This window comes from Trachypithecus francoisi, unplaced genomic scaffold, assembly GCF_009764315.1.
Source record: "Trachypithecus francoisi isolate TF-2019V2 unplaced genomic scaffold, Tfra_2.0 Lachesis_group17, whole genome shotgun sequence".
NCBI lineage: Eukaryota > Metazoa > Chordata > Mammalia > Primates > Cercopithecidae > Trachypithecus > Trachypithecus francoisi.
Genome location: NW_022681462.1, coordinates 25,502,746 through 25,528,587, shown reverse-complemented (window position 1 = coordinate 25,528,587; position 25,842 = coordinate 25,502,746). Strand labels below are relative to the sequence as shown.

The 25,842-nt window shown below is 47.2% G+C and overlaps 1 protein-coding gene across 2 annotated transcripts in view; it reads right to left on the bottom strand.

The window, feature by feature from the left end:
* Positions 1-686: 686 nt before the first annotated feature.
* Positions 687-25,842, bottom strand: part of HK2 (hexokinase 2) — a 58,836-nt gene continuing 33,680 nt past the window's right edge. For both annotated transcript variants that reach the window (XM_033175239.1, XM_033175240.1), the window contains exons 4-18: positions 22,426-22,545; positions 21,487-21,582; positions 20,897-20,996; positions 20,387-20,570; positions 17,748-17,903; positions 15,851-16,084; positions 14,201-14,505; positions 12,619-12,767; positions 12,240-12,359; positions 8,898-8,993; positions 8,143-8,242; positions 7,863-8,046; positions 6,335-6,490; positions 4,876-5,109; positions 687-3,228 (exon numbers count right to left, since the gene is read on the bottom strand). In XM_033175239.1, coding sequence (XP_033031130.1) covers positions 3,084-3,228; positions 4,876-5,109; positions 6,335-6,490; positions 7,863-8,046; positions 8,143-8,242; positions 8,898-8,993; positions 12,240-12,359; positions 12,619-12,767; positions 14,201-14,505; positions 15,851-16,084; positions 17,748-17,903; positions 20,387-20,570; positions 20,897-20,996; positions 21,487-21,582; positions 22,426-22,545 — 2,379 coding nt within the window. In that variant the 3' untranslated portion in view covers positions 687-3,083. The remainder of the gene's footprint in view (positions 3,229-4,875; positions 5,110-6,334; positions 6,491-7,862; positions 8,047-8,142; positions 8,243-8,897; positions 8,994-12,239; positions 12,360-12,618; positions 12,768-14,200; positions 14,506-15,850; positions 16,085-17,747; positions 17,904-20,386; positions 20,571-20,896; positions 20,997-21,486; positions 21,583-22,425; positions 22,546-25,842) is intronic.

Below are 25,842 nucleotides of genomic sequence, written 5' to 3'. Positions count from 1 at the left end.
ATACAAAACCTGCTGTGAGGCATATTGCCTATTTTCCCCACAGAAGGGCTATACCAATCATACTTCCACCAACAGTGTATGAGAATGCTCCCATAATCTCACCAATTTGATATCAGAAAAAAATAGGGTCTAATTTTCATCTCTCCCTCACCCATTGGCTATTTCCATTATCCTCTTAGCCGTGGTCATCCTCTTCCCTCGGTTATTGTCAAACAGGGCCATGTGAATGTCAATGGGTATCACTGGGGACTTTTGATGAATTTACTCTCCAGACCTGTGTTCTGCTTATTGGGGAAAGGGGAAAGCTTGGTAGGGAGAGGACAGAGGCAAGTGCTTTTTGGATGTTCACATGAGAGTTATATATCCTGAATATGAATCACATTTGCCAACCAAGACCAGTCAGAGGCCCTGAGGGTGGTGCTAATTTCAGCCAAGCTATTTAAACAGTAGACCGCAGGTCTAGCCATAGCTCTTCAGTGGCTTGAAATCTAAAGGGTCAAAGGCAACCCAGGAAAAGCTGCCTTCTAGTTCCACTGGGACTGAGTTTCCGAAAAGGCCACATGCCTCTCAAATACACACACTCAAAATCAAGACACCCATAAATTACTCATCGGGCTGGCCAGTAAGTACTGATATGACCGGAAGATGACTACACGCTTAAAAACACTCATGAATCACACATTTGATTATTTGGGAAAATGTTAAAATTTATTAATAGTTAACATCACATAGTTAATTAAACTAGTTATTTATTGTACATAATGACAACATCTTCACTAGACTGAGTGCTCAAGGATTTGAGATGATTCGCTATTCATCACACCCCGAAGATTGAGATCCCATGTATATTACACAAAGCAAAGCCATGTCAGCAAAGGACTGTCAACCTAATTCTGAGAACACAAACATTCAAAATTTATTTTCCAGTGTTCCTTTTTGGAAACCAACAACACATTTTTAATACCTACACACACATCTCTACCTTAAAAAAAAAAAAAAGTGTACCTTCATAGATAGTACCTAATCTTCAAGCTTAAAATTTAAGTTAAAATTCATCTCTATTTTGTGGGCACCCTTTAGTGAACCTAAAATCTACGTGAAAGCTTTTGGCTTTTGTGTAGCAGGAAACACCCACATTTTGGGTCAATTAGTGCAGATGGGAGCAGCAGAAGAGCTACACCAGACAGCAAAGAGACTAGAGCAAAAGAGGACCAGCCCCTTGCCGCTCTGTGCTCCCGGGAGGAGCTGGGCCATTTTCACCTAATTACACCCAACTTTGCTTAAAAGTCGTACAATCAGACACTATTCTCAGCACAAGTTTGATAAATATACAAAAACCGGATGCAATTTCATCATGAGTTTCTTTCCATCTTTCCATTCTGATCCTTGTATCCAATTCAATGGAGTTACATCCCTCTTTATTATATAGTATCCAGGTTTAATGTCTGTGCTTGTGTGTATTTTAGAGCAGAGGTGGGCTTTCAGATTCAGAATCAACTGCACTCTTGAAAAGTAGGGACGGAAGTTTTTAAGCCACTCTCATCCCTCCCAATAGTTTGAAATAAATATTGTGTATTAAAAAACCCCCACAAAAACAGGTCAGCAGACCAATGCCAGCTCAGCCTAGGGAAGCACATGGACAACAATTCTTGTAAAACATTTAAAATACAAACCCAAGGTGAAACTTGCTGGGAGGGCACAAAAACACCAAAAATGTTGTCCCTGAGGTTTTATTTGGTTGTTTAATTGTTCTGTTTTGGTTTGTTGTTGAGGATTAGATACAATTTTAAAAACTTTTTTTTGGTGACTTTCTTTATCTTGTCAGAAAGCTTTAGAATACTGACTGCCCTAAGAATAAAGATTTCTAAGCCATGAGTCCATTTGAAATGATTCCTTTGGTTTCCTTTGCTTAACCTCCCATGGAATATTGCCAAGAAAATCTCTAGATGGAGGAACCAATTGCTGTGGTCTCTTCAGTCCATTGGCTCAGCCTCCATCTCTGTCCCTGCCTTCCACACTTTCAAGACCACAGGGGAAGGAAGAGCCAGAAGCAACTGCTTTGCCATTCACTCACCCTGAAGAGGCTTCCCTTCTCTTCCCACAGGCGAATGAGGTATTTCTATGACTAGTCAGTATCTTCCCCTTCCGCCCTTTAACTACACTGAGGCCAATTCTGACAAGACTTGCATATCTATATACACAACAAATTAACATATAAATACATTACGTACAACTGACCATTACATGTCAAGATGAAGGAGCAGATCTACTTCAAGAACTAAATAAAATTTCAAATATAAATTAAAATGAAAATACAGTGTTTCCACTTTTGCAGGAAAAATTTGTAAAACAAACCAAAAACTCCCCCTTCCCCAAAAGTCCATCACTCGTGGATAATGTGTGCGCCCCGCTGAGATGCGACGGCTGGCCCAACTGCAGGATGCGTCAACTCCTGGCTTTGGTTTCACTGCCCAGATTCGGGATTCCTTGATTCCAGGAATAGCAAATGCTGGAATCCACAGGACAAATGCTTATAGATGAAGTTAAAGAGGGGCTGCTGCATGGATATCCATGGATTTCCCTCCATTGTCGCCCCTCCACCCTCCCCACATCTGCCTGTAGGACAATCAGGCTCACATCCTCAGTGGAGACCTCCCAGATCTCTGACAGGAGAATCAGTAACAACATCAGAGCTGGGGGATACACCCCACCTAGAAATGTCATGTTCAGGCTCCAAGGTGAAGCAACTGTATCTTCATTAGTGTCCCCATCCTGTAGAATTATACAGGGACATGGAATTTGGCAAGGGGGATTACTAAGGGTGACAATTTTTGTGTTTTAAGAGAACCAATGGGAATGGTTGTGATGCATGTGAACAAATCCTTATTTGGAACTGTATTTATCTTAATAGGGCCAAGTTCGGCCACCAAGCTCTATGATGAGATGCAGAGACAAAACCCAGTCCAGTGGGGTCCTCTCTGCCAAGGAAAAGCCAAGGGGTCTGTCTCTGACACAAGGGGATGACATAATTTAAAACAGGGAAGAGGGAGAGAAAGAGGAAGTTCCTTCCGATTTCAGGGGTTCTATCGCTGTCCAGCCTCACGGATGCGGCAGGCCACAGCAGTGATGAGCGCCGCCCCCTTTCCGCTGCCATCCTCTGACTGCAGAAAAGACACATCACATTTTGGAGCCAGGTCCTTCACTGTCTCATGCATGACTTTGGCAAAGCTGGAAAAGGTGAGAGGAAGACACAGGAAAAACCATCTTAGTCATGATTGGTTTGTATTTGCACTTAGAAATGGAAAGCTAAGAAGCGATACTGGAAACCCAGAAATAATTAAGAAGAGGAGAAGGATGACAGCTATAATGTATTAAACATTTACTATGTATTATTAAGTACCAGAAAACTGTGGCTTGGAGATACTAGTACTATGCCCAATTTCCACATCACATCAGCCATTGGAGAGCTGGGATTCAATTCTGGGACAAATGTCTGAGATCCCGGCAAATTGTTTTCTTAAAACTAATAATCAGTAAAAGAGAAGTTCAACAGCCATGGAAGCCACAAGTGTGCCTAACGGAGGAGCACAATCTGTTCACAAACTCCGCAGGGGGAGACCGGGACTCATGAATGTGATTTTCTATCTTCCAGGCGCATAACTTCCTATCAGAGTCACATCTGCTCCAAAATGCCATTGGAGGCAAAAGAAGCAGACTTACAGAGTCACTGCTAGGATATCACAGTGATCACAGATCCTTCCTATATGGACCAGAGAAAGAGAGAGTTGTGATCTGTCCCAGTACAACAGGGTCAGGACACCCTCCCCATCTACAAAGCTAAAGATGCCACGTCCCAGGTTAGTGGCTGGGCTTCTGTCCCCCTCCCAATCCTCAGGAAACTTTATGTACAATAACAGTCTGTGACTGTTGCCTGTCAACCCCTGCTCTAGAATGTTGAAAAAAATCTTGCTTCAGAGTTCTAGCATTACATTTGCCAGAATGTTCACAGTAGCACTGTTTGTAATGGTCAAAATCTAGAAGTAACCTAAATATCACATCAATGATAGAAAAAACCACAATATACTCAAAGGTACGTATACAGCTCTGAAAAGTAATGAACTACAACTGTATATTCAATGCGGATGCATCTCTAAACAAACGTTGTGTGAGAAAAGCCAGCCACAGAAGAGATACCATATGATTCCATTTGTGGCAGGTTCAAAAATAAGTAAAACTAAACAATATGGATGCGTACCTAGACATATGTGGGCAGAAAAGAAAAGCAAGGGACCAGGCCGGGCGCGGTGGCTCAAGCCTGTAATCCCAGCACTTTGGGAGGCCGAGACGGGCGGATCACGAGGTCAGGAGATGGAGACCATCCTGGCTAACACAGTGAAACCCCGTCTCTACTAAAAATACAAAAACTAGCCGGGCGACGTGGCGGGCGCCTGTAGTCCCAGCTACTCGGGAGGCTGAGGCAGGAGAATGGCGTAAACCCGAGAGGCGGAGCTTGCAGTGAGCTGAGATCCAGCCACTGCACTCCAGTCCGGGCGATAGAGCGAGACTCCGCCTCAAAAAAAAAAAAAAAAAAAAAAAAAAAAGAAAAGCAAGGGACTGATTCAGCACAACGCTTACCCCTGGCACGGGAGTGTGAGGACACAATTGTGGAAGGGCTCAGAGGGGGCTTCCCACGATGGGGGGTGAAACACAGGCCTATTTCTGGTTGTGAATCTTGAAACTATAATACATGTATTATATACACTGTTTGGAACGGCTGATAATTCACTATTAAGTAACAAAGGAAAGAGAGAAAAAGGGGAAAGAAGAAAGAGACAGAAAGAAGGTGGGCAGGGAGGGCTGGGCTCAGGCACTCACTGAGGATGTAGCTTGTAGAGAGTCCCATCCACACCCACTGTCACTTTGAGAGCGTCCAGCCCACGGTTTTCTCGTATCTTGTCCACCACAGCAGCCATGCCTGCGCCACAGAGCTGGGCTGCCCGTCGGGCCACCACAGTGCACACCTCCTTAACAATGATGCTGTCATCACAGGTGCTCTCAAGCCCTAAGTGTTGCAGGATGGCGCGGACTTGCAGCAGGGCCAGGCAGTCACTGGGGTGAGAGGGAGACAGCAAATGTTCAGGTATGCACCAAGAGGGCTGGTAGCCTACCACACCAGGGCCTGAGTCCTTGATAGGGGAGGCTCTGTGGGGGTCTGGCTCTCCAGGAGCTGACCCCTCGATGTGGTTCCCATTTCTACATTCAGAGCACTGCTCATCCTACTGGACTACATTGACTCTTGTTGAGGGTGACAGGAATACAAAGAGCTCCTCATTCCACTCTCCATTCTCAAGGTAGAGCATTACTACTACAAAGTGGATACTCAAAACAAAGCAAATTCACTGTTGATCACAGTGGTCAGTTACAAAGCTCTTTCATGTCCATTCTCTCGCTGCTGGTCATGGGTCTGCAAGGCAGGAATTCAAGCAGCATTAGACTCATGCTTTATTTCTGCTCTGCTGCTCTGGGTGGCCTGAACTGTATTTGTTCAGTTCAAATGAGTTCCTTTCTATTTACAAAGGAAGTGTAAATAAAGTTTTAGTGTAAATAAAGTTATAGAAAGAAAATAAACCCTCCTATATAAAAGAAAGCGATTTTAAAAGCCTGGAATCACCTTGAACATAACAGACCTGTAAGCTAGAACGTTATCTTTCTATTCACTGGTGCAGATGCCCACAGGGTCTACTCGCGTCAGTTATCTAGTTCCTGTTCTTCTCTGCCCTGAGAGTAATGGCATAGCATTAATTTTTAAAGGGCTCTGAAATTCACTGTTCTAATTTGGAGCAGATTTTCCACCATTTGACTGTAGGAAGGCGGCTTGGCTCTAACGAGCCACTGTATGGCATATGTCTGCACTGCCTGACGTTGCAACATTTACTCAATCCTGGCTGCCTGATTACTGTAGCCAGCAGTTAGGAAGGGCTTTCAAGCCGAGTGTGGATGCTTTAATAGGTTACCTTTCTCTGTGCATTTCAATTTACATGCTATGAGCAGGTATCTTTCTACCTTTGATATATGGTCTAAAACCCAACAATACCACTTTACATGACCTCAGGTCAGGCTTAGCACAAACTTTCATGAGAATGCTCTATGTTTGCCCTTAAAATGACAACTGTCCATAATGTGCTTTTAGTAAACACTATAGACACGAGTGTGTTTGCCACTAAACTGACTTTTGTATGAGTCATGCCCTGAGCTGTGGAAATCCTTCAGTTTGTCTTCCAGTGAGAAAAAAGAAGGACATGGCCCCCTGCTACCCTGAGTCCTAAGCTCTCACCTCTCAATCTGAGACAAGAACTTGGTTTCGAAGATGCCCCTCGTCTTGAGCCGCTCTGAGATGCGGCCTCGGAAGAGCAGCCCACGCTTGGTGAAATCGATGAGAACGTTACGGACAATCTCACCCAGGTACATTCCACTGATCATTTTCTCGAACCTGCAATGCGAGTAACATTCATGGAGGTTAAGTAGGAAGGTGGAGGGATGTGTTGAGACAGGACAGGGCAGCTTAGTCACCCCCAGTGCATCAGAAGTGGCAGACAGGCAGACTCCCCTGATGGAAAAGGAATTGCTACTTGATTCACCTGGGCCCAGCCTGCTTCCTTCATTAATGCTGCCTACTTGGCCCCTAGAGGCATTTTAGTCTATAACTTCTATTCTAGACACGTTTTGCAAAGTGTATTCTGCAGAATGAGGGTGTTTGATTAATCTAGTTAGGAAACACTACAGGATCCCTGGTGTCTTTGCATGCTAATTCACAACCTTCAGCAACACTGACCACAGTGCCTGAGGCCCGTGGGGCTCCTGGGGAAATAAGCCTTGGAAAGGAACCCACAGGGAAAGGAAATCATTTCCTTTCCAAGGCTTATTTCGAAACTTCATGAAGCAACTCAAGAAGGAACACACACCATAACCCTACTGGACTTCTCGGAGCAGGGGAGAATGCTGAGTCTTAATCTTTAACCTCACTAGGCATTCAGCGTGCATTCTCTTGGACCTAATCATCATTACTCAAGTAACTACTGCCAGCTGTAGAGCCCCCTGTCCTGGCCACTGGAACTAAACATGATTATGCAGTGACTTGAGGGTCTTTTGGTCCTGAACCCTGCCTTGAAAAAAAAATCGATGTCCCTAGTTTCAACCAATACCCCATCGCCACCCCATCTTGGCTTGGCCCAGCCTGCTTCCTTCATTACTGCTGCCTACCTAGAGGTAGGCAGCAGTAAATGCCCCCTAGAGGCATTTTAGTCTGTAACTTCTATTCTAGACACGTTTTGCAAAGTGTATTCTGCAGAACGAGGGTGTTTGATTAATCTAGTTAGGAAACACTACAGACAACATCTTAATGAGAAGTGTGTTAGATCTTAAACTATTGTGTCTCAGTGCAGACCCTGCTCCCCTACCATGCGCAGGGTCTTGTGACACTGGGGCTGACCCAGTGCTCAGCACTGGAAGATGGAGGAGGGAGAGGCTTTGCTCCTGTCTGCATCACCCCAGAGATGCTCTGCAGGCTGGCAGCAGCAGGCGCTTCAACTTTCTATGTGTTTCTCCTTAGAGTGCCAGACCTAGGCGCTAGTATTCTCCCACCTGTTCCCTGTTCTCCTAGGCTTTGGGGTGGGAGATGCTTCTTACATTTACTAACTCAGAACTTTCCAGGTGCATTTGACAAGAAACCCTTTCCAAGGAAACCTCCTTTATTAACATCTCATGATAACGAGCATCCTGGGAGATGCTATTGTGGAAGCTCTGATCACTTGTTGCCATCCAGTCCTGGGATACACTTAACAGGGCCCCAGTTGGGTGCCTACCTCTGCTTGCCGGGGTTGAGTGAAAGCTCATCCACAGCCACATCAAATTCCGTGCAGAAGTCATCTAGGCATCCATCGTCCCCGAAGGCCCCCCACTCCATGTTCACACACATCCGCCCCTCTTCTCCTTCCACCAGTTCCACATTGCGCATCTCCTCCATGTAGCAGGCATTGCTGCCCGTGCCTGCCAATCACAGGATACCAGGGCCTTGCTCAGCACCATCCCTCCCACACCCGAGGCTGTGCAGCCCCATGTGGAAAGGACAGTCTGGGTCCTTACCAACGATGAGGCCAACTTCACAGTGAGGGTCTTCAAAGCCACAGGTCATCATGGTTCCAACTGTGTCGTTCACCACGGCAACCACATCCAGGTCAAACTCCTGAGAAGGCAGAAGCAGATGCCCAGTTCACAGGTGAACCCAATATTCTCCTTTCAGACATTTGCATGGGAGATTTATAGGTATATAAAATACATCTCATACACCATGGCTGGCTCTCTCATTCCATCAGGTCTGGGCTTAAATGTCCTCGCTTTGGAGAGACCCTCCCCGCTCATGCTATTAACAGTGCCCCTTGCCAGCACACTTGCTCCAACTGCTCTCCTCACTCCACTTCACTCCTTTTCTTTTTTTTTTTTTTTTTAACTCTATATGGTCTAAAAAGGGAAAGCATGAATAATATACCCTTGTTTAGCATATAATCAAGAAATAACCATAAAAATGGGCAACCAAACCAGCAGCCCTCATGGCTGCTCTGCTTATGGAGTAGCCATTCTTTTACTCCTTTACTTGTGTGTGTGTGTGTTTCACAGCTCTTAACAGCACCTGCCACTAGGTCATGGGCTTATTTGTTTATAGAACAAAGCTTTGCTGTGGTCACTCCTGAACCGCCAGTGCTGAGAGCATGGCTTGACACACAGTGCACACTCAACAACCCATGCAGCCATACTTAACGTTGCCCTCACTTTCTGAACACACAGACCAGGTCAATCATCGAGGAGCTGACACATCAGGCCTCGTGCCATGTGTCTCCTACCTCTCGCCGGTGGATCGCTTCCTTCAGCAGGGTCACCACGTCCTCGCCCTCACAGCCAGAGGCCTTGAAGCCTTTTGTCCACTTGAGGAGGATGCTCTAAAAGTCACACATAAGCATGAAGAGGACATCAGGGAAGGGCTCCCAGGTCAGACAGATCCCCAGGAGTCACCAATCCTCTCACCCACAAATTAGTCTAAACTGTTCCTAAGGTACTTACTTGGATTTATTGAGCACCTATTGTGTAGCAGGTACTGGGCTAAGCATAGATCGTGTATTACATCATTTAAGCCTCACAGCACCCTTGTGGAACATCTATCAGGTTTATGGCCACTTTATAAGAACCTGAGGCTCTGGAGTGACTTGCTCAAGGCCTATAGCTTGGAAGAGAGAAGCAGGATGCACCCCGAGGCCCTCCAACCCCAGTGAATGGGCTCATAAGCACCATGCAGCTGCCCCTGCTGTGCAACTCCTTCCTATCTGCTTGCTTCGCTCACTGGGCAAAGCAGTTTGCTCTGTCCCTATCCTTTATATCAGAAGGGTCGGTGTACGTCTCCTAACTTTCAAACTCCACCATCTGGTGAACAAGTGCTTTGCCCACAGCTGGGTGACAGCTAGGCTTCACCACCACCCCCCCATGTCTTTCACTGAGGAAAACAACTCCGGGCTCCGCCTCAGCATCCTCAGTGGCCCCTTGCCTTCAATATGGTCCTCTGGGAACAGATGCATGATGGCTTTGAACCTGGGGAAAATGCTTTGGGTTTTATTCCCTGATGCCCTCTCTGCTGCCACAGCCCACCAGGAAACAAGCCTCAGGGCTTCAGACCCCTTACCCAAGAGCTCGGCTTCCATAAATGAGTTGTGTGGTCATAACCCACCCACTTGCATGATTTCTCCAGGCCCTGCTCAGGGATTCAGCCCATCAGCTTGGCATTTCACTCACATCAACCTGGAGGTGTCACACTGTGTTCAGATCCCAGGAGATTCAGAAAACAGAGCACATACCCTCAGAGAACTGGCTGGCACGCCCACGACCACACAAGTGTGTGCTTATCTCTACCCAGCTCTCCACAAGTTAGCTTCATATCTCTGACGAAAGTTTGTATTTAAGGAATGTTCAAATAACATTATTTCAGGTGATCCTTACTGATAAGGCAAGTGGAAGCCCAACAGCTGGGGAGGCTCACCCCAGGCCAGCAGCTGGGAAACACAGCTGGGGGACCACTGAGCCCTAGGGCCTCTAAGCCTGGGGCCTCTGCACTGGCGGGATTTCCCAGTCATAGGAGGATCTTGCCAGAGCCCACAGGGAGAAATGACTTCTGCTTTATTTGCTCTTAATTTTTACGGCTCTAGACCTAACAAGTGCTCCTCACAGGAACCTGGAACACAGGATACAACCTAATCCAATGGCCTGGAATCTCACAATTCAGAAACAGTTAACACACCTTCCGGTTTCCCTGGCAAATATGTAAATAAATATATACCCTGTTGGCATGAAAAGTTAAGATAGTATCTCCTTGAAAATATTTTGGTAGGAAGTCTAGAAGAGGATATACACTGGAGTGTTATGCTTTTATCATCCCGTTAACCGTATTTTATATTTTTCTATATCATAAAGAGATTACCATTTCTAAAGAAAAATCGTTTTAAAACTTTAGTCATACCACTAGTATTTTTTCATGTGATTGAAATTTCTTACAAATAACTAGTGGCTGATACTAGGCAATAAGTGGGTCATAATTTATTTAACTATTATCTCACTATTGAACAAATTTGTTTCTAATATTTGTTATAATAAGTAATGGCCCATTAAATAGTACAGAAGTATTTGTCCACATGAGGCATAAAGCAATGCTGGTCTGGTTAACACTAGATGAATGTTAATAGGTGTTGAGAAATACCAGACTAAGCAGAGTTTCTATTGCAGAACTTCCTAAAACCTTAATTACACTAGTGCACATGGGGAATTCTCTCAGGTAAGGAGAAGAAGGAGGCATTTACAGAACTCAGTGAAGCAAGTAGAGAGAGGGCCACTGTTGCAGGGACCCTATAGGAAATGCTGGTCTTTCCTTGTCACTGGGGTAGGCTTTTCTGTGCTGGCCCAGCTCTTTCTGTCACTTGCTCCCACCAACATGCCCCTCTCCACACTGGGCAGCCTGCTCGCTTTTCTTTCCCATCAACTCATTCTTCTGATTTGTTCCAAGTCCTCCTGACGTCCCCCAGGTATGCACTCAGATTAACAACATCTGTCTCACTACCTGTCCTGGGGGCTTCAGTATCCAGTATCCATCCCATTAGGGCCACATTCCAAACAGCAGCTCTTCCTTTTCTGAGCTTGCTTCGTCAGTCCAGCTTGTTTGTAAGCATCTAAAGGTAGGAGCCATGCCTTTTATGCCTAGCAGTGGCATGTGCAACATACCACACACCGGCAGCGTGCACATGTGCTTCTTCATGACTGAGACGGAGACACAACTGCTTAAAAACAGTCTCCTGATACCTAATGCCCAGGGCTACCAGTCATCAGCAGCAGATCCAGCACTGCCTACTCAGTTCTCCACTTCTCGGGGCATTCATGTCCAGAACATCCGGGAGTGCCAGATCCTCACGCACCTACTTCACACCCAAGGTAAGTTGAAGAGGAGTGAGAAGCAAAGATGAGACTAGAGAAGAGCCGGGGTATCCAAACAGCAGGAGATGGCATGAAAATGCCCGGATCCCATAACAAGGGCCTCAGGAGCCCCACAGCATAACTGAGAGCACAGCCTCAGGCATCAGGAACCCAGAATCCAAATCTTGGCTTGGCCAGTCCCAAGCTATTATGACCTGGAGCAAGATACCCAGCACCTCCCTAGGGCTTATTTTCCTTTCTGTAGAATGGGTATTCAAACATGTCTCCTATATGGTTGCTGTGAGGGTTAAATGAGATAATGCACATAAGAAGTCTAACATAGTACCTGGCATAAAGTAAGTGCTTAAAAATGATATATTCAGTAGAGATGGGGTCTTCCAATGTTGCCTAGGCCAGTCTTGAAATCCTGGCCTCAAGCAATCCTCCTGTCTCAGCCTCCCAAAGTGCTGAGATTACAGGTGTGAGTCACCATGCCGGGCAGTTGTTAACATTGAGTAACATCATCATCATTGCCCCAAAGGCTGTCACAGCTGAGCTCACCTACTTAACCTCCACCAGCCTCAACTTACCCATTCCCATCGAGGGGTCCCTCCCCACTACTAGTCACTCACATCCTTCTTTCCTTAGTCTTAGCTCAACTTTCTCCCCTGCTCCATACCTGGCTGGTTTAGAGTCAATAAAGCCCTCAGGGGAGCCCTCCAGGAAGGTGTTATTACCTCGTCCAGGCTATTCTGCTGGCAGGGGAAGGAGAAGGTAAAACCCAGAGGCAGGGACACGCCCTTCATGCCCATGTACTCAAGGAAGTCCGCGATGCACTGGACAATGTGGTCAAAGAGCTGCAGGGAGAAGTTAGGACACTGAGGGAGGGGCCCTGGGCAGGGCAGGCTGCCCCCAGCAGGGCCCACGCAAGTCCTCAATGTTTCTTTCCACCCAGAAGAAATGCAAGCTCAGGCACAAACCTGAGTCAAGACCAGGCTGGAGCCCTGGGTCCAACTAGCCCTCCCCAGGGTCACAGATAAGCAGAGAAAGCACTGTCCTCGAAGGCAAGAGGTGACATCCACCAGGGGCCCCTCCTGGAGGCGCCACCCTGCTCACCTCGTCCCCGGTACCGTGCATGACCTCCTGCGGGATGGCGTAGATCTTGTTGTGCATCTCCACTCCACCCCACTTCCCGTTCCGAACACGCACCAGCAGGACCCGGAAATTTGTTCCTCCAAGGTCCAAGGCCAAGAAGTCCCCTTTCTCTGGAAAGTAAGCCCAGGGAGGTGATAAGTTGGGACAGAACATGGGGAATGCTGAGACAGTACACTTAAAACTATCCAAATAGACCATTCTTGTTCCATCAAATGCCAGCTTACGTTACATTCTAGAATACAGAAGGAACAGAAGAGTCCAGCTCCCTGAAGGAAGCTGAAGGAAAATCTTTTAAAATGAGAAAACCCTCCCTTGTTGGACAATTACAATGTGCCACGTGCCTCACACACAGTCCTGATTCAATTCTTAGGAAGCCCTGAGAGGAAGATACTGCATTCCTCTCTTAAGGATGATTGGCATCTGGCTGATAGGTTAAATCACTTGCCCAGGGCCATACCACCAGGACAGGGTAGAGCAGGGACCAAATCCCAGTCTCTGTCTCTGGAACCTCTACCAACTGTGCTACGCTGGCCTGCTCATCGACTATCTTCTCTGAATTGGAATAAGACCACCATTTCTGAGGTTACAAGAGTTACAGCAGGGGTCAGAAATCTTTTTCTGTAAAGGCCTGGACAGCAAACATGTTAGGCTCTGTGGGTCATGCAGTCTTTGCTGCCACCACTCAACTTTGCCAAGACAGTGTAAAACAACAGTAAGATAGGCATGGCTGTGTAATAATAAAACCTTATGTACAAAAACAGGTGGTGGGCCAGATTCAGCCCACGGGCCATAGTTTGCCAACCCTGACTCAGACCAACATGATGATTGCAGGAGCAGATTCTAGAACCTGAATTCCTGGGTTTGAATCCCAGCTCTGACATTTTCTAGTTGCGTGAATTTAGGCAGGTGTCGTAACTTCTCTGCGCCTCAGTTTTCTGTCAAACACAGGTCAATACATAAAATTAACTGCTAGTATTTTTTAAGTTAACAAAGATTGCCGGGCGCGGTGGCTCAAGCCTGTAATCCCAGCACTTTGGGAGGCCGAGACGGGCGGATCACGAGGTCAGGAGATCGAGACCATCCTGGCGAACACGGTGAAACCCCGTCTCTACTAAAAAATACAAAAAACTAGCCGGGCGAGGTGGCGGGCGCCTGTAGTCCCAGCTACTCGGGAGGCTGAGGCAGGAGAATGGCATAAACCCGGGAGACCGAGCTTGCAGTGAGCCGAGATCCGGCCACTGCACTCCCACCTGGGCGACAGAGCGAGACTCCGTCTCAAAAAAAAAAAAAAACAAAGATTAAATGAATTCATACACATAAAGTGCTTCGACACACAGTAAGTATTGAATAAGTGTTGACCATTATTACTGTTTGCAGAGGAGCACCTTGTCTGAGTTTATCAAAGATCAGAACTCCCTAGTAATACAGCTGAAGAAATGTGTTGTTTCAAATGTCCAATGCTAATGCTAAGGGAGTCCTCCCAGGGCATCAACACTAGGACAAAGGCCCACCACGTGAGCCAGGTGGCAACCCTGCCGCATACCTGTGCCATCAGGGGTGGCACACACGTAGGTGGGCAGCATCTTGACGGAGGCAATGGCGTGAGTCTCCTTGCTTAGACCTCGCTCCATTTCCACCTTCATCCTCCTCTTGACCTCCAACAGCTGGTCATGGCTCAGCTGCAGAGGCTCCAGTGTCTTCTGGCGGGCACGGTGTTGATCCGCCAGCCGGTAAGCCACTGCTGTCACCATGGCTGCACCTTTGCCACTGCCATCCTCAGAGCGGAGGAAGCGGACATCGCAGTCGGGCACCAGCCGCCGCACGGTCTTATGTAGACACTTAGCAAAACTGCAGTTCCCCGGGGCGAGAAAGAGACAGGTGTCCATGGTTAGGGTCAATGGTGCAAATGGTTAGACAGTTGCCCACTGCCGTAGCCTAAATGCCAAAAAGCACCTGCAGGAGTGGGTGCCGCCCTAAATATCCTCTCTCTACTCTCCCAAGTTAGGAACCACTAGAAGAACATATCCACTATGACCACTGGGATTGGTTCATCCCCACCACTGAAAGGAAAAGACCTTCTAATAAGCCACTGTCCCCTACATGCAGTCACACAAGACCTCCTCTTCCTCACTGAAGAAGGCCCCCTGGCCACTGCTCCTCTGCCCAACATGGTACCATCAGCCTCTTTGCTGGAGCAGCCCTGTGGTATGAGGTGGTTCTGATGCCACCTACTTGTCTTGTTCCATCATTATTTCACTAGCTGCTATCTGGGAAAGACCCAAAATTAAAAGCTAGAGATGCTCTTCTGGACTTTAGCTTCTCTTTTGCCAGTTTCTGCCAATGATCCCAAAGGTGTCTGCACAGCTAAAGACAATGGGTGTGTTCAGACAGGAACTCTCTGGGTAGTGGCCACTTGGAGTCATGGTCTCTAGGGCCTTCCCACTCCAAGTGTGATCTGTGGGCTGCAGCCTCACTGGGGGCTGTGAGAGATGTGGGATCTCAGGCTCACCCCAGACCTTCCGATCAGAATCTGCCTCCTAACAAGGTCCCCACGTGACTCACGTGCACACTCAAGTTTTTGCATCACTGAGTAGGAACAGGGAATCTCAGGACTGAGTCCTCCTGCACCAACCAGTTAAGAAAACGAAGGCATATTGACCTGGCATTCTTATTAGGTGAAAATGATGGGGAAATAAGTAGGGTACAAAAGAGAGACATCTTCTAGGTCTCAGCTGAAATGTGAACATTCTGGTACCTATGACCTGAGGGATCAAAATGTGGACAGGGCAGGATCAGTTTAATACCAAGGTCAGCCAGAGAGGCTGGTAACCCCCACTGGGCTGGGGTGGCCCCTGGCAGAGGACATAGCACCTGCAGGAATCACCAAGAATTCTAAGAGTAAAGACAGGAACAATAATGCATAAAAAAGAGGATGGCAAAGAGAGTGCCCAGCAGCCAGAGGAGCTCTGCGGAGAGCCCGAGTCATTGGTAGCCTTCAGAAACCACCTCCACCCACGCCAGATATGACTCCCTCCCATTCCCCCTTGCCCAGGCGGGAACTTTTATTCCAAGACCCTCAGCCCCATGGTCCCACCACACCGCCCCTGAAAGCAAAATGGAGCTGGCATGAGGAGTCACTCAGCCCCAGGTGCTCCAGGAACTCTGCGTCTCCAGGCCCTGCACACTGACTCACTGGGGGTGTTTCTTGTAGACGGAGCCGTCGACCCCAATAGTAGAGCGCAGCCGCTCCTCGCCTTTGTTCTCCTTGATGCGCTGCAGCACGGCGGCCAGGGTGGCTGCGCACAGGCTGGCGGAGCGTGTGGACACAATCTGGCAGATCCGGTGAGTGGCCACACAGTCCTCCTGAGTCGGGTCCAGGCCCAACCGCATCAGGACCTCACGGGCCTTCCGGATGCCATCCTTCTCCCTGGGAAACAGAAAGACAGCATGTGGGCCCATGTCTGACCCACTGTGGCCAGCGTGTGTGTTGGGGGGTGGTAAAGAAGCCCTTTAGCTCCAGCAAATTCACTGGCCAGTGGGGACAGAATCCCTCTGCATTGCTCAGTCCACCTGTGTGGGGCAGGAGGAGGAGGAAGAGGGTGCAAAATACAGTACAGCCACCCTGAGGCTCCTCTCCCACAGCACCCCCCCCACACACACACACACACAGAGACACAGGGAGTTAAGAAAAACAAGTATTTCTTTTTTTTTTTTTTATTTTTTTGAGACGGAGTCTCGCTCTGTCACCCAGGCTGGAGTGCAGTGGCCGGATCTCAGCTCACTGCAAGCTCCTCCTCCCGGGTTTAAGCCATTCTCCTGCCTCAGCCTCCCGAGTAACTGGGACTACAGGTGCCCGCCACCTCGCCCGGCTAGTTTTTTTGTATTTTTTCAGTAGAGACGGGGTTTCACCGTGTTAGCCAGGATGGTCTCGATCTCCCGACCTCGTGATCCACCCGTCTCGGCCTCCCAAAGTGCTGGGATTACAGGCTTGAGCCACCGCGCAAGGCAAAAAAACAAGTATTTCTTATGCATGCGCTATGTAAAAACAAGGCCCTGTTCTTGGTGCTTTACCACTGAGTTGTGTGAGAGTTTGTGCTACATTTGCTTGTGTTAGGGGAGACAGACAGTGTCTCTGCTGTCAGCCACTCTCTACATGTGAACCCTGCTGTGATGCCCACCTGGTTTCTCTCTCTAAAGCAGTCGGAGTCTATTGCATTTCACCATGGACTTGGCACCGCTTTAGCTTGTGTCTAAAGACAGTTGGTAAGGGACTAGTGCTATAACCTTAGCACCCTTCTCAAGGGAACTAAATCTTGTATCACCTGGGGGTACTTGCATCACCTTGGGGTATAGCAAAAAGTAGGCCCCATTCCTTCAAGAGTTTCCCCTTAAAACAAAGTCATTCGAACTGTTCCACTGCTTCATTTGGCTCCAAAGACACCTCCTCTCCACCATCTGCTCCCTGAAACACCAGGACTTCTTCAATCTACAAGTGGAAATCTCAAGAACAACAAACGAGGCCCGCCCAACTCTTGGGATATTGTTAACAAAAAAAAAAACAAAAATCAAGCCATCCTCACTCTCGCCCCTGCTGGGCTGTGAAAATGCAGGCCTCAGCTCTGCTTATTAGAATTAATTGGGTAGCTACATCTCTGGCCCATCCAAAGACCTAGCTTTCTATTATGAAGCAGGGGTCATGATAGAGTCCTTTTTGAGAATTGCCAATAGAGAATCAGATGTCAGAGCTTCAGGAGAAGGAAAAAGAGGCAGATGCAGTTAAGTCATTCAGGGGCCCTCTGGGATCCCACAGCTTTAAACCCAGTGCAATAGCCCAAGTCCCTGCATATGGAGGCCAACCACCGTTCCCAGCACCATGAGTCACTGGTAGCAATCACACTAGAAATCGACAAGAGTGGAGACTGGTAAGTGAAGTGAAGGGAAGCCATAGGCCCGCCATGGTCCATGTTGTGTGAGACCCTCTTGCAGTCTACACTTGAAGAGTCAAAAGGTAGTGCCCCCTCCTCATTCCCCAACTACCCGTCCAGTCTTGTGGTGACCCAGTGAATAGAGGGGGCTAGCCAGAAGCTCACCCTTCGATATCTGAGATGTCTTTGGTCTCAAAGCGACCGGTGTTGAGGAGCTCTGGGCTGAGCTTCCCCCCAAAGAGCAGCTCCTCCTTGGCCATCTTCACCAGGATAAGCCTCACCAGCTCCCCCATGTACATCCCACTGATCATCTTCTCAAACCTGCCAGAAGACACAAACCAGAAACATAAAGTCCCTGTTGAAGCAAGATGTGCACATGTGAAACTTTACAACTAAGGCTTAATGTGTGCTGCATGGCCCAGGAGTAAGATACGTGGAGAGGTGACAGCTCAGGGGGGCTGACTTGGGCTGTCCCTGCAGGCTGGTGGGCCATGACCTATGGAGAAGAACAAATGAGCCTTAAATAGCCAAATGAAACACCCAGGGAGTATGGAACATTCTGGAACAGCCTGTATTTAAGTAAAGTTATGCAGAGGGTGGTAATCTTTAAAAATCTTCTCTAGCCAGGAAATAATTTTTAAAATTAAAATCTTACATAGCCCAATATTTATTTACAAGAGAAAATGGCAATCTGATTAAATATGTGGCACAGGCCTAGAAATTCATCAACTCATACTGTCCACCCCTGCAAGTTGTTCTTGGGCTCCAGGGAAAACGGTGTGAAAACCACCTGGGCCAGGGGATGATGGGGCAACATTATAAAGGCAGGTTGGGACAGAGAAATCCGCACTGGGCTAAGAGCTCTAAATGACAGGTCTCAGGGGTCTGGGAGTGAAACGCGCTTCTGAGCAGGCAGGTGACAAGATAAAGGCATGTTTTAGAAAGGCAGGGGCCGGCCCCCAAACCGGCAGCGCGGTCGGGTGATTTAATTTTTCGACACTAGGTGGCACTGTTTTCTTTGGTAATTGGACTTTCCGGCTAGAACTGAGAGGAAACCAAGCCCTGGTGATTCTTTTTGGCAAAAGGCCCATTTCTGGGTGTTTGAGAAAGAACGTGTCTTAGAGGAGGCACCTGGGCCTGCTGCCACTAACTAGGATGAGCCCCAGCGAGGAGGGGGCCCAGGACTGAGATGTGAAAGGGATTCCAAGGTTACCTTTCGGAGAGGAAACCCAGGCCTCCAGGAAGCAGCCTGCTCAAGACCCAGGGCCAAGTAAAGCAGCATCCCAGCTAGCTGAGAGCTGGCAAAACTGCGACGATGACAGCGCGCATTTTAAATGTTAGTGCACCCACACAGGCAGAACTTCAGGAGAAGGAAACCAGCGTGGATGCGAGCCTGGCTTCAACAGTAAGGAACTCCGTGTCTGCCCCAACATCTTCTCCCACACAGCTGGTTCTACGGGAGCTGGGGGCAGTGAGGTGGGGAGGTGCGCTGGGGCCAGTGGGGCTCCCAAGTGTGAGTGGTTTTTTAGAATGGATGATTTTTTATAAGTTTTTATTCTAGTTTTTAAAAACACTTTGTTCCAGTCAACATTTGGAAGATACTTACTTGGAAATACATTACAGGGGGCAAAAATTGTCTATGGTGACTTCAGGGCTGCCATGGATGACAATTTGGTGGGTGTCTGAGGATAAGCCGGGGCTGTGTTGTCATGGTCTGGCTGGCAAAGTTGTCTGTTGACATTTGAAAGGGCCTATAGTTCCTCGGAATGACTTGGGTGTGCCTCATTCGCGGAGGCAAACACTGAGTGATTTTTCAGCTCATAAACCTCTCATCAGCCGTGGCAGACACAACCAGTATGTTCCTCAGAAAGTCCAAGTAAAGGACTCATTTCAACATGTGAAAGAAGCTTGTGACTTAGGTAAATAAACCATGCTTTGAGAAAGCAAGGACTCTCCTGGAAAGAAAAAGGTTACCCACCACTGACTTGGTGTATAGGGTTCAATTTTCCTCTCCAAGTCGAGATCTGCATGAAAAGCTTTTCTACAACAGTCACAAGACAAACGATGATCTGTATTGCTCAAAATATTTTGCAACTGCTTCAGACCTTCCTGTTTCAAGACCTTTCACACACACATTTGGCAAATGTTTGTGAAAGTGAAATAAGGTTTTGTAAGAGATAAAAGCGACTAAAAACAAAGGCAGGCCAGGCTGGAGAATACAATATTCAGGATCCAAAATGCTAGGAGCCCCTCCTCCATCCAGTCCATCCAATGTCCAAGGGAAAGAGGCCAAGGAAGCTCCTCAGCCAATGTCTCCAGAGGCCATGGGTCTGCCTGCAGCTGCGGCAGAAGGCCCTGGGACCCCAGGGACCAGCAATGAGCAGCCAGCTGTCAGCCTGTCCTCTGGGCAGTGATGGAGTTGGAGCTACGAAAGGAGCTTTCAGAGACCCCAGTCTTGGCCACCTCAACACAACTTTTCTTAGGTGGCTCACAGTTCCCATGGACAATTTACAAATAGAAGGTGGAAAGAAAGAACAGGGCCACCCACTTACACTCAGAATAGAACCTTCTAAAATGACTCCTGTGAAGGACACACATTATTAGCTATAATCTGGTGTATCCGCTTGCTCTCTGTTTTAGATCCTCTCAGCAACTTATAGTCACAGACATTCCTATGACCAGTGGCTGCCTTGGCAACCTCTGGGGATGTAAGACTGTAAAGAAACAACCCCCTGGCCCCGACCAGCCCCAAACTCAGCTCCAGGCCCCCTCCAAGCCCACTCGCACAGGAAAGGCCTACTCACAGTTGCTTCCCCGGGTTCAGCGAGCCCATGTCAATCTCCTGGTCAAACTCAGTGCGAATGTCGTTGAGCGAGCCATCGTCCCCGAAGGCCCCCCACTCCATATTGATACACATCCGCCCCTCGTCACCTTCCACCATGTCGATGTGGCGCATCTCTTCCATGTAGCAGGCGTTGCTGCCCGTGCCTGCCAAAACAAGGGATGGCTATGCACACACCTGCTCCAGCCCCTTCCCATCCCTCTTCCCTCTTCCCTCTTACACTACTGTCCCAAGACTGCCCGGCCAGGGTGGCTGGGATTTCTCACTGCGGACTCTGGGAGTATCACAATACATGGTCTAATCTTCTGCCACCCCCAACTCCATGAGTCCCTGTTCAGCTCTCCAAAGTGATTGGACTATTATCTCCTAATATGAACCAAAGGAACAACCAACCGATGGGCCCCTTCTCCCTTTCCGGCCCACAACCCCATCTCTTGGCCAGCACGGGCCCTCATGCCCAGTATTCACTCACCCACAATGAGACCAATCTCACAGTTGTGGTCATCATAACCACAGGTCATCATGGTCCCAACTGTGTCATTCACCACAGCCACAATGTCGATATCAAAGTCCTGTGGAGATAAAAGGGAGGGCTCTGACCTTCATAATCACAGAAGGCAACTTTCCTAACACCAGCTGTACATCACTCCTCCTCTTCTACCTCCTCCTTCTCTCCCTCTCCCTCTCCCTCTCTCTTCCCCTTCCCTCCCCAGAACTCCTCCTGTAATAAGACTTTTAACTGATTCTCTCTCTGTACCATTCCACCCCCATGTCAACATCATTCCAACTTTCTTACTTAGAAATGATATTCAAGTCTTCTTCAGGTTAAGAACTAAAGAGTTTTTCTTGTGCCAAGGCTAAGATTATTTATCCATTGCAATAATCTAAAAACCCCCAAAGCAGCAGATCATATGCAAAATTATTGAGTACTTGTGTCAGGGAAACGAGAACCTCTCCTTAAGCTCCACACAAGCAGATCATGATGAGTCAAGGACATTCAAGGAGTCTTCAGGGTGGACCCAGAAAAGCCCACAGACCCCAAGCTCCTGCCACCCTACTCACCCCTCTCCGCTGGATGGCCTTCCGGATCAAAGTCACAACGTCTCTGCCTTCCACTCCACTGCACTTGAATCCCTTGGTCCATGAGACCAGGAAACTCTGGAAAAGGACCAAGGAGTGAATACTGATTTCCTACTAAAACTGAAACTCACACCATACCCCTCAAACCTCCGTCATTGGCAGAGACCTCTGCCACTGGGATAAAGTCGTGGTTGAATATTTGTATTACTTCCTGGCTAGCCTAGGAAAAAGAAACTCAGGACAACCATCACTACAAGACACAGTGACGTGCCCCATAACAATGTTTCAGTCAATGACAGATTGTGTATACTGTGGTGGTAACAAGATTATAATAGAGCTCGATAGTTACTATTGCCTAGTTTAGATACACAGATATCACTGTGTCACAATTGCCTATAGCATTCAGTACAGTAGCATGCTATACAGATTTGTGGCCTAGGAGTAACAGGCAGTCCCATACAGCCTAGGTGTGTAGTAGTAGTCTGGACCATCTCGGTTTGTGTAAGTGCACTCTATGATGTTTACACATAAGTGAAATCACCTAATAAAGCATTTCTCAGCACATGTCCCCATTGTTAAGCAATACATGACTGTACTTGTTTCCTTACATCAGTAACTCTCCAAGCATCTTTATTCCAAGTGTCTTTATCACAACACTTTAGACTGGGGAGTTCCTGAGTTCTCACTGTGGATGGGATAAGGATACTGTGCAATGTGTGTGGGAGACAGAGTGATAAAGAGCACTCCCAACCCCCCAAATATTTCTTCACCAGCCCCCACACTGACATACACAGTCACCCAGAGAGGCAGAACTTCATCTCCACAATCCTCCAGTGCTACCACCAACACCACAGCAGGTGGCTCAGAAGTCCCTCTCGGCCCTCCCAGCCCCAACAAAAGTGTCCAAAGAGCCCATCTTACCTCGTCTAGTTTAGTCTGGTGGCAGGGGAACGAGAAGGTAAAACCCAATGGGAGCTTCTTGTCTTTGATTTGTAGCTTATCCATGAAGTTAGCCAGGCATTCGGCAATGTGGTCAAACAGCTAAGGACACACGACAGGGTGGTAAGCAGAGAGGTCGAACAGCATAGAGATTAAGGGCATGCACTTCTGGTTCAGCACGTAACTAGCTGAATGTGTGCAAAACCCATTATCTCCTCTGATATCTTCATTTGCTCATCTACAAAAAGGGAATTATAACTGGACCTGTCCTCATGGAGTTATGAAAAGGAGTACATGAGTCAATACATATAAAGGCTTAACATTAGTTTTTGCCCACTAAATATTGTCCTCTACTTAAGCCATTTATCTAAACTGCTGTCAAGATAACCCTGTGAGGTAGGGGAAATCATGGCCAACATTAATCAGAAAGTCACTGCCTGCCTGGGGAACAGAACATTCTTTGGTGGCCCTGTCAGAAACCCATTGACATGGATGCCCAGTTGACGACCATACCAGAAAGGCCAGCCTATCTTGCTGCCAAGAAGTATTTTAGTATCCCTGTCTCTGGTGATGGGGTGGGGGGTGGTTTGCGGGGATAACATTGTCTGTTGGCATTCTATGAACCAACTTAACAAAAACAAGCAATTTTTACATTTTCTTCTCCATTCTAGAAAACTAATCTGAGGGCAATTCAAAGAAGTTATCTTTGTTTTCTAACTTTCTAAACAGAACATCCAGTAAGTTCATGAAGAGCGCTGAGAAATAAATAGCGTTTTGTGGGTGAGCAGCCTCACAACCATGACCACACACACTCACTGTGCAGGACCCAGAGCTCCTAAGCCTTAGGAAAGCAGTATTCACAATAAACCAGGCTTTCAATCAGCTCCAAAGCCCACAATCTCCTGGCTTCATTCTTGCCCCCGCTACACCCTCAAAGAGAAGCTGCTGACCCCTCTAGGTGTTTGAGGGCTGAGACCAGAGGCATTCTGGTGTAAAAAGTAAGCATAGGCCAAAGAGGCTGGGCAGATTCCAAGGGCCAGGTTGACTACGTGGCAAAATCTAAAAGCCAAGGTGGGTAAGAGGACAGCTATCCTTTTCCTATCCAGGAAGGAGTAAGAAGATTCAACTAAACCGTGGCTTTTCAAAGTGTGCTCCTGGAGCAGCAACCTCAGCCCCATCACCTGGGAACATGTTAGAAATGCACATTCTAGGGTCTAGGGCCCCCCCAGACTGACTGTAGCAGAAACTCTGGGGGTGGGACCCAGCCATCTGTTAGCAAGGCCTCCGCCCTCCAGGTGATCCTGGAACAGTAGTTTGAGAACCACTATGCCAAACTACAGAAAGTATTTACATTTATAAAGGAACTGAGAGGCTGGGAGAGGGAAGTTGACAGACCTGTTGGCTCTCCTGATGCCTAGGGTATGGTCAGCAGGAGGGACCCAGGAAGACAAGGCCACCACAATTTGGAAGATGGCCAGATCTAACTGAACTTCCCACATCCATTCTGTCTGTCCCTCTGTCTGATCCCATGCAAAGTTAACAACAGCTGAGGCTGAACCTTCGACCTCCAAACCAAAACATTTTCAAGAGCAAAGGCTGGGGAGGACAAGGCTCTCTTGCCATGGGGATCACCAGTGCAGGTGAGCCAACTCCCTTGAACAGAGTTCAAGTATTTTAACATGAAAATAGGGAAATATTCAGCAAATTCTATTCTGTCGGGAAGGTGACTGGAGTTGAATTATATGATACGTATATTAAACAAATTTCCAGCACCTTCTTCCTGGTACTCTAGTCAAAATGATCTTTAGTACAAATAGTTTTTATCCAAAAAAAAAAAGAGAGAGTTGCAGAAGTTGTGCAAAGAGAGGGGGTTAGAAGGGGGAAAAGCAAAATGGTTTCTCCTCCCCCAGCTCTGATCACTGCTTTCCTTCCAATTGCGCTCCTAACATAGGAAGGTAGAGAAAAAGAGGCCGCAAAGAAGCATTAAATACTGCTCTGCCCAATACAGTAGCCACTGGCCTTCTGTGGCTATGTCAATTAATTAGAACTTTTAAAACAGGCCGGTGCGGTGGCTGCTGCCTACAATCCCAGCACTTTGGGAGGCCAAGGCGGGTGGATCACTTGAGGTCAGAAGTTCAAAGCCAACATGGTGATTCAAAAAATTAGCTGTCTCTGCTAAAAATTCAAAAAATTTAGCCGGGCCTGGTGGTGCACACCTGTAGTCCCAGCTACTCGGGAGGCTGAGGAAGGAGAATCGCTTGAACCTGGGGGGCAGAAGTTGCAGTGAGCCAGGATGGTGCCACTGCACTCCAGCTTGGGTGACAGAATGAGACTGTCTCAAAAAAAGAAAAGAAAAGACCTTAAAAATTCAGTTCCTCAGTCACACCAGCCACACTTCAAGGGCTCGATGTCACAGGGTCAGTACCTATCACATTGCACAGGGAAGACAGAAGACAGTTCCATTGCTGCAAGAAGTTCCACTGGCTAGTGCTGGGTTCAAAGAACCTACATCTTTTCTCAGGTGAGAAGAGGAGACCTTCTGCTTCCTTGAATTGAAAGACTATCTCGTCCTCTTTGAGGAGGATCTAAGGGTAAGATGCAGAGAAAGAGTTAACACCTTCCTGTCATAAAAAGGCTCAAAGGGCATCATTTTATGAAATTAAAATGGTTTCCTTTTCCTTACTGGTCTGAAAACCTCCTCACTTCCCTTTCCACAAGATATACTTTTAAAATCTTAAGTGGCTGATATTCAGGTTTGCAATCCACTGGTCTTCAGGAGAAGTTAACGTGCCGGACGACAGACTTTACCCAGGGACCCCCATTGCCCAGGTTCACAATTCTTCAAAAACCTTTGCAAGTTTGGGATTTCAACATTTGTTCTTAGTTTCAACTAAATTGTATTTTTACAATCCATTTATTTTCCTTTAAGTAAAATACTGATACCGAATACCAAAAAAGGGGGGGAATATGGGGAAAACATAGCACCAGTAATTCCACTACTAAAATAGCCACAATGAACTTCCTTTCAGCCTTTTTTCCAAGTGTTTTCTGCTGCTTTTAGGTACATAGTAGTCTTTCTATTCCTAAGGATCAAAGATACCTATATTTTCTTCTAGTTTTCTTTCTGTTTCATTTTTAGATAGCATTTTTTCCACTTACTCAAAATCTTTCTAACATCCCAGCAGTTTTAATGTTCTTCAAGGTGGGTCTCATAGTTGTTTTTTGTTTTTAATCCAGACTAAAATGTTTTGCTTATATATTGCATGAGAGTAGATTTTCTTGATACCCTCTAACTAGGTGGTCTGAGCGATTAAGGTTAAGTTTTTTAAAAAAAACTTCACTCACATCTTGAATGTTTAAAATGGATTCTTTTTCTCAATTGGCAGCGATGCACTTCAT